The sequence below is a fragment of the Glandiceps talaboti genome, chromosome 2 (genome assembly GCF_964340395.1).
Source record: "Glandiceps talaboti chromosome 2, keGlaTala1.1, whole genome shotgun sequence".
NCBI classification, from domain to species: domain Eukaryota; kingdom Metazoa; phylum Hemichordata; class Enteropneusta; family Spengelidae; genus Glandiceps; species Glandiceps talaboti.
The window spans coordinates 28,454,392-28,463,823 of record NC_135550.1 but is presented as its reverse complement, the minus strand read 5'-3'; the positions used below and the strand labels follow the sequence as shown (position 1 = coordinate 28,463,823).

General features: G+C 34.5%; 1 protein-coding gene across 1 annotated transcript; it reads left to right on the top strand.

The window, feature by feature from the left end:
- Positions 1-1,927: 1,927 nt before the first annotated feature.
- Positions 1,928-8,468, top strand: LOC144448942 (uncharacterized). The gene is made up of 2 exons (XM_078139326.1): positions 1,928-2,086; positions 5,239-8,468. Exon 2 carries the CDS (start codon positions 5,243-5,245, stop codon positions 6,113-6,115), a length of 873 nt encoding a protein of 290 aa, XP_077995452.1. The 5' UTR covers positions 1,928-2,086; positions 5,239-5,242; the 3' UTR covers positions 6,116-8,468.
- The last annotated feature ends 964 nt before the right edge of the window (positions 8,469-9,432 follow it).

Sequence of the window (9,432 nt, the reverse complement as noted above, 5' to 3'; positions counted from 1 at the left end):
GTAGAATGGAAGTTGCAGTTTATAACAAACTTGCATTTGGAATTAGAAATCTGAAGTAAACGACGAATGTCAGTTTTGTATAAGTTTGTGTGCTAGTGCCCGAGTAGTTTTTTTAATAAACCAAACCTTTTGAACAAACAAACAAACAAACAAACAAACAAACAAACAAACAAACAGACAGGTAGACTCGGGTTTTACGCGCAAGCTGAAATAGTTTAATATTTTCGAATCAACCATGTTTGAAAAGTTTGTCGGCAACATGTTGCAGAAATTCACTAGAATGAAAATTGATCCTCGAAACAGGCAGCATATTGAATTGATAGTAAGACTTACACAAATTGTAACCTTTACATAAGTGTCACTATAGACATGATGTGTGTCAATTATGAAGCTCACATTGCTATTCATCAATGGCAATAAGCTAACTGATTCATACTATCTCCTGTCCTGTAAACTTGTATAGATTTTTAGATTTAATATTAACTTTTTTTTTAAAGAAAGGAAGTCCGAGGTACCACACTGATAGGAGTATAAATACGATATATATTTGTGTAACCTATTTTAATCGATAATTGGAGAATGATAACCCGGCTAATAATCCTATGAATGATCTTTTCTGGCATCTTGAAAACTGATTTATCGACGTAATTACTTGCACTCATTTGAAGAATTACTAGTTAAGAATTGCTTTGGGGGCTTAGTTCCATAACTATGTATCCCCAGCCAATGTGTACCTGTATCCATTCGGTGATTGCCTCTCACCCTTGTCGTAACTTGAATTCTTGAACGTCTGAATTACTGAACACCAAGAGGACATTCCCCAAATATATTGAAATTATACAATGTACTTCTACACTATACGTGCACAGTACGTATACAACTGCATTACATGCTATCCATCACGATCATATTGTAAAGTGTCTTTTCCCCCTCTATCCTCTCCTGTATCTTTGATTTAAGAGTGATATTTTTACTCTTTCGGGCAAGGTATTAGGCCTAGGAGGTAGCTTTGGTGAGCAACTTACGCCACAGGGTGAATAACCCCGAGTATAATGACCCCATACGCTACCATTGTAAGCATTCTTCATAAAATGTTGACAGGTTTCTTCAGCATAAGAAAAAAATGGGGGTTTGATGTAGGGTTGGCAATAGCCACATTGCATAACATAACAGTTCCAACGGCAGTGAAGACACCATCACTTACGTAAAAATACTACTGAAAACAGTTTTATAACACGTGTATATGTAAACCTGGATTTTTGCCTCATTTCACTCAGTAACCGTAGGTGGACACTGCGCAAGTGCAAAAGCTGTGACTCAACATGTACCCCCACATATATGCATTGTATAACATTGTAGTTTATAAAACACGCCTAAATCAATGTCAAGATGAGAAAAAACCTCAACGCATCGGGTACGTTTCTTTTTCTGTAAAGCACGGGTTTGTTTTCCGGGCTTACATTCCATTTTGTTTGCGTTACCATAGTTGTAAACATGTAGTCAACAAGTTTCTACTCCGGTGCTTATTAGCATATTATAAGTGTGGCACAGCATACGGTTGGCACGTGCGCAAGAAGCCATATATGGGCAGCGTGACGTCAGAAGGTAATATTGTCGTGCTAATCTATAACGCCGTATCTTATTGGTTCATTCTGAAACACGGCCAGTGCTATTCGAGAGGCTTTTTACGATGATTGTCGTCTTTAAACATAAATTTTGACAATTGTGCATCCGATCTCCATTCGCATTTTAAATTTGAAACGATATTACGATGACTGATACTATCACATTCTTAACATTTTCCTTGCGAAATATCTATTTTGCTCGTCTTTTTTTCAACTGACACACCAACCAATAGCAGAGCTCTTCACATATTGACCGCCTTCCTTATTATCATGTGATTTGTCAATCAAGACCTTGGCTCAGAGGTCAGTTTCTAGAATCAGCCGGGACGAAAACAGGTTTTCCCATTTACGCTACGAGTTCCGTGTTATTCAGTTAACAAGCGTCAATGTAATACACATATCCACAGAACCAAGCCTCCACGATCAGTATTAGGTCCTGAAATACTTAAAAGCAATAATTTGTAAGTATCCAACTCTAAATTTTGATAATGTTTGTTTCTAGCGAACTGTCAAGCACTGAACACAGTCATTTGCATGTTTAGAGGACCGGGCCGGATGTCGGACGATCAAAGTACGTTGTCTGCTGCTGGTATATACAAGACGTAACTTGTTCCATTAATACGATGTTCAGAAAATTGTGATTTTATTCCTAAATTCCTGTTCTTCAAGAGTTCTTATTCGAATATTACTATAACCGCCAAATCGCACCGGACCGGGCTAGTTACCTAAAAGGCTAAATTAATCTCTCATCGGCCGTGACGTACAAACAAGCGCTACTTTCTTGTTTTTCGTATGCGTGGCACCGCGTACAACTTTTACGCAAGGGCAAGTAATTTACTTTTTTGAAAGTTCCAAACTTGAAAATCTTGTTACCTCATGATGATGAAACTTCGAAAAATCATGTCAGCGATATTTTTGACAGGTTACAAATAGTGCAATTTCACCAGGAAGTTGGTATATTGCACAAGACACATAGATGGCCAGTGGTTTCACAAACACTTTGGTTGTCAGGAGCGGAAGTAGAATCACCGCGTTTGTATTTGTATTATTCATTAGGAATTTTCAAACAAGATCTGTCACTAAGGTGGACTGAAAAATCCAAGTAACCGTAAGTCTAGCTATTTCGGAGCCTGTGTCAAGGCTGGTAAACAGCCGATAGAAAGGAAAACCTTGCATTTGAAACAGTCCTATCCAGGACAAGGCCAAACATGGCGAGCTCCTATTCTCTAGTGCACAGGTCATACGGCCAAGGAAACCAACAAATATCTAGAGCTTGAAATCGAGTCAGGAAAAGTGTAAATTTAAGTAGGAAAATGCCAGTTTGTAATGGCTGTTGTTTGAAATTGATGGGTTAGAGCATTCAATATCTGTAAAAATGGCGATTAGATGTGTTTTTCCTCAGCCTCGAGAGTACGTGATAGCGAGATCGTGAGTCGGCCTTGAATGAATAATAAGGTTATTTTCCAGCGCAGGGTAAAGAAGGTCACTTTGTAAGGTAACAGTGAATACAAGTTGTAAACAACTACGAACGATACCTGAAATACATCTGACGCAATGTTTTTTATGTTTACGTACGTATATGAACGGCTTCTGTTAAACACCTATATTCAATTTTTTTTCAAAGTCTTGCAGATTTTAAACTGATGAAAACATAGGGTGAACGGCTTCCTTTAAAAAAAAAAAGGCCTAATAAAAAAATAGTGTGGTTCCGATTACGATCAGTTTTAGAATAGGTGGGGTAGGTAGATTTTTTATTTCATTTTATTATATTTTTTTTCTGTGTGAGTGTCTAGTTCAGGTTTTCCATTGTTTTCCAAATGTTTATTTCTTCCTATCAGATGTAAAACCATTACAGATTGGAAGAACAGTTTTATAGTGTCTTTTTAAGTTGATGACAGTTTCCGCATCTACTATTTCTTGTGAGACTTCACAATTTTTTTCAATATTATTACTTTTTTCTTGAATACATGAAAAAAAGTTTAGGGTCAGCAGTGAAAAGCTAGGTGGGGTCAGGTAACCTGAACCAAACAATTATTTTTTTAGGCCTAAGGAACAAAACCAAACAAAAACCAAAAAAAAACCCCAACCTAATCCCTAAAATGATATATTTTGTAGACAATAATTAATCTAATGAAGTAACTTGTTTTTTTAAAGGAAAGCTGTGAAATAAGCTGATTTTGATTAGGCATGAGGTTGTCCAAACAATTATGAGAAGAAAAACTGTATTTGTGAATTTTATCTACATAACGTGAAGTTCAGTACAAATGCATTGGCATTTACCACTTTACCACTTGTGGCTTTACCAGTACTAAACAGCCAACCAACCAACCGCAGGCGATTTACTCCAGTTTTGCAAGTTTGTGTAGGATATAACATCAAACAAAGGAGTTAGATTAGAAATACCTTGTGACAGATACCATTATGTGTAGTTTAGGTATCAGTCTCTTATGATGTCATTGTATGTGGGGGTTTAACTTTCTAGAATGTTCTGCATATTTGTATTTTATAATTTTTATCTTAATGATTACAATATGCACACAAATATGAAAAACCTGAAAATCAACATAACCCATGTATACATAATAATAGGGTTAATTGTTAACAAAACTTTGACATTATTTATGCAATGTTCATTCAATTTATTTATAATTCTAATAATTCACTTGCAACCATTCACATTGAATTAGTCTTGTTTATCTTATCCATTAAAAAATTATTCACATTTAAAAATAATACAGTTGTCCATTTTTGATCATCCATTTTTTTGCCACTGTAAGAATGTCGTACTTGTAAATAATACTTTGTCTATGTATAGTCAGAAGACAATTTGAATGCCTGAATTGTATATTTAGATATAAAATGAACAGGAAAGGTATCTTTCTCAAAATTGTCTTACCATATGTAAGAAAGTTTAGGCATGACAAGATTTAAATCTGCTACAACGCTTCAGATTGCAGTCAACCTATATTTCATATGGGTTAGACTTGGGTGGAGTCACTATAAAATTCCATTGCTTTGATGCCATATACTTTGAGACATGGCTACCAACAGACAATAACAGTCAGTTGATGTGTAGTGGAATTTTTCCCCCTAGCTTGTCACTGGAAAACACACATAATGAGATTTTTGATGATTAGTTATATATGTAACTGAATTTTTTCAGTGTAAATTGCAAGTTTAGAGGCACCTAGATTTGGTCAACCTTTGACTCAAGGTTGAGCCCTGCCCTGGTTTTGTTTGTACTAGTTGCATGTGCAAACTGGTCAAGATATCAGGTGTTATCTGGCGTTAGTAGATTGGCCATGCTGCATTGTGGTCAGTTTTAATTTGGGTATGCTGTATGACATGTACCTTCTGCGAGCCCCTAGTGACATCATAGTTGGCCTGTCATTAAATGAGGATGACCTATGAATCAAGGTGACTCATGGTAATCTAGACAGTAATGAGTGTTTCAAATCACAATAGCTTTGCTTGTATGTATATCCCTGGTATTAAAAAATACCTGGACACTTTGTCACCTCCAAAGAGTCCAATAGGAGAGTGCTGTGACAAGACATCAGTTTTCTATTACCATACTTATATCAACCTGCATTGTATGTTTGTCTAATTGCAGACTTATGCTGGGCAAAGGTGTGAAGCGAAAATACCATGAACTGGAAGAAGAGAAAGAGATGGGCTTTGCCAATTTGTACAGTGAACAACGCCAATCTTTTTTGAATATATCCCTCCATAAACTGAGGTCTTGCCAAAATGTTACAGAACCAAAGCTGCTTCGTTCAGTTTTGATTTGCAATACGCTCAAGCAAATTGAGAAGGAGTTGCAAATGGAAAATACTGGTATGATATATGGTGGCAGGGGACTCTCTCCTCCGCCGTACATCAGTAAAAATACGGATTCCATGGAAATACCAACTAAAGAAGAAAGTCAGAGAGCATTCAATAAATGCAGTGTTACAACAGAAACCAAAGTCAAAAGCCAAGATGAGGACAAAGAAAATGTGTGTTCAGAAAAAATGACATGTAGACAGTACAACAATGTGTCAAGGACGAAGAAGGACAGTGCAACTTGTGAAAGTACAGACCTGTCAATGGACATAGAGAAAATTGAGCCGCTTTCACCTCTAGGCACATGTGAGACAAGTGACGCCTCTGAAAAACATGAAACGTGTAGGACTGAGACTGATGTCAAAACTGTGAACAACAACAATAATTGTGAAAGAGAATCAAATTGTACTGATATTGAAAGTATTGACTCAACGTTAAGTTTACTTGAAGCAGGCGAGGAAGAATTTGGAGATATAGACGTTTCATTGTATGACTTTGATCTTTTTACGCCAATCAGCCCAAAAAGTACTGAAGAAGTTTGGAAAGTGAATGCCACTACAGACTCTACTTCCATATCAAATCTATGTCCAACTACCAGTTGTAGGAGTGATATACTGGATGACATTGATCAAATCATGAATGTCCTTATTGAAGTTGGTATGTAATCACAAAATAGTATAAATTATGAAAAAAATGTGTATTCCTGTTCTTCCAGTGTACACAAATGAAATCATTTATTTATTAATGAAAAGAATCTCTTCCAATATTTTCCCATCAAAATTTGATATTTGACCATTTTTTGTATGCCTTGACATCAGCCCACTGATTAAGAATTCATTGAAAGTACTGAGGTGATAATTATGCAATAGCCAATTTGTCTGTGGCTAGATTTCTAAAAAGAAGCAGTATTGTGTTTTTATGAGAGAGGGACAGAGAGAGAGAGACCAATAAGCCAACAAATGGTAGAATATTTATATCAGAATTAACCATCATCAAAATATTGAAAAAAAATTCAAAGATGCAACTCTATATTTTGAAGGAAACTATAAAATTATGCGAAAAATGTTTTCTAAATAAATACATTACTATTGCATATGAAAAAATATATAGAAAATAATTGCAATTTGTTGTTGTGCTTCAAGTATTTTTTACTGTCTACAATATTGCCAGTGCAATCCAGAAAATATATATTTTTTAGTGGATGCCAAGATATTTTGCTGAGGTAGTATGAAATAAGCTGTAATAAAAATAAAGCCTGATAAGGAAGCCTGATGTCATCAATTCATGTACAATAGATTTTGTATCATTTAGTTAATATAATCAGGAAAATGTGTGCTACAACATTTCAAAATCAGACAGAGATTTGGCTGTCCAGAGCAAGAGAATATGTAAATGATAAAGGAATATGTAAATGGTAAGCAATATAGTCAAGAATGAACCATTTATGAATAGGGGCAGGAGGTTGTACCTGACAGCATGGCAATAAGTAACCTGGCAATTGAAAACAAACAAACTGAAAGTATAAAAAGACTAGACAAAATGAAGTGTACGACATGGATGGAGTCTTTCTTTCTGAAGTTTCAGTAATTTTGGAAAATCAGAATGACAATCTTGACAAAAATGAGATGATCTGGTTTCCCTGTTCAGGTATTGTCAAATGTTTAAATGGTATGGCCAAAATCATGTCTGATGTGGTACAATGGTCCAGAAAATACAATATGTAGTGCATTAATTGATAGTATTTATTATGTACTTCAGTTCTGCAAAAAATATCTTTGTATATTTTATTTGGTTTGAAATGTATTTTTCCGTCTTGTGAAGATATTGCCATTTTTCCAAAATTTATTTATTTATTTGTGTAAACTGTTTTGACATTAAATGCTTGCGAAGAGATGATATGGTTATAATTATGAAGATTGAATATGTATGATATATAATGTATGGGGAATGTGTACATGTCTGTACAGGCAAAGTGTAATTACATAAATCAATTGTGTACAGGTCAGCATTTAGCTAAGAATTTCACTGTCAAACAGTCTCAATCAAATGCCTCATGTTTTATAAATTTGTAAAAATGAATTTTGTATACATTCATATGAAATATATATGCAATGTACGTTCCAGACTTTTGGAAATCTGTTCATCTATGTAATTAGTATTACTAGTAAATATATTATACTCAGTAAAAAATTACATTTCATAGTTTACCTGAAGATACAAGTCTTTCTATGTCATCTTTTATTTCTTGATAATACCAAAGATGGTCACTTTTTATAGGAAATATATTAGTATTTATGAAATGACCAGAAATATGCATTGCTGTTAATACAAGCTTGTTCCTGTGTTGCTTAATGTTCTTGGCTGACTGACTTATGAATTGATTTATTATCAATGAATTCATGGTATCCTACAGAGCTCGTAGGATCCTCTCAGATCAACATGATCATATGTTGCCAAGGTGACTAACACATAAATAAATTACTGCTCCACTGCAGATTTATCCATGCTAATCTGTATGTCAGCCTTGAAAATAACAGCAATGCATACATACTTGCAGTCCCATGTTAAGAATAGTACTAAAAATATGGTCTGTCTACCACTTTTATGGACACTCAGAAATCTTTCAGTACATGCTTTTTAATTCCATTCCATGTCAGTATCAATTCTAGCAGTAAGATATTCAAATTCCATGGTGATTATTTAATGACAGATGTTGTGCTGTTGAAGGTCAACATCGTCTGTGCTCTTACACCAAAAGAACCATAGGTTGTAATTTTATATTTTTTAAGAGTCATAAAAGTGACACTACCACTGCTTGTAATGATTACTTTAATGCTCAAAGTATCCTCATGCCGACAGAATAAAAAAGAAAGACCATGAAAGGTTTATAATACATGGGACAGCAATGGAATTTCACTTCCTTTTAGATAAAATCATTGTAATCAAAATAATTTATACGTAGTAGTTAAGTTTAAAATTTAACATACATTATATGTAATTTTATATGCTTGTTATTTTATGAAAAATAAAAAAATGCAAGCAAACGAATTATTTATTGTCTGTGTTCTTCATTATTATGTTAATGTTATTGGTTGTGACTTCCTGCTGTTGAAATATTGAAATTATGAATGTGAAATAACATGTTCTACAGAGATACAGAAAAGAATGGTTGACATGTGTGGACAAGAATAAGGAATCTTATGTAACATTACCTTTGTGAATTAGAAAGAAATGCTTTCTTGACCAGTATATCAATGTCTTTTAGAATGGGTAGAATTTTGCCCACATGATAAATACACCATTTGATAAATACCTGTTGTTCTAGTAGTAATAACAGAAAACCAAAACAAGCAGTGAGAATTAGCCAGGTGTTCTTACTAGATGAAATGTTGAGGTCATTTTAACTCAAAGTGTATCTCTAGATTATATGCAGTCAGATTTGATGAATGTTGGGTCAATTTATGCATACTTTGAAACATAGACTGTCATTAATGTCATAATTGTAACCTTTGTTGGCCTGTTTTCTGTGTGTACAATTTTCTTGTGTAATTTGAGATTGAAGCTTGTTCAAATCATAGAAATTTCCTGAATTCTGTGATAGATAACAAGAAATAATGTCTACAATTACAAGAGACATTATTTTGGAGAATATTTGAAAACAAACCTTGAAAAATGATTGGTAGGTAGGAGCATGTAAATGATATGTGGAGAATGCCAACAATATGAACACACCCACCCTACACACGACGTTGTTGGGTGGGCCACTGGACCCACAGATACATTAAACTTGTTCCTTCCTTCTCAGTCTTCCTACACAGTGTGGTCATATACTGTTAAATTTATACCACAGTTTGTAAACAAGATACCTGGAGAAACGTTTGTTTTTTCAAAGCTAGACCAAGTAACATATTAATGATGATAGACCCACTATGGTCATGTAACACCCATTGTAAATTTTATCTTATGTATGGGCTTCTCTTGT

Excerpts from the sequence above, each read along its gene's own strand:
- LOC144448942 (XM_078139326.1), top strand. The coding sequence starts at position 5,243 with ATGCTGGGCAAAGGTGTGAAGCGAAAATACCATGAACTGGAAGAAGAG.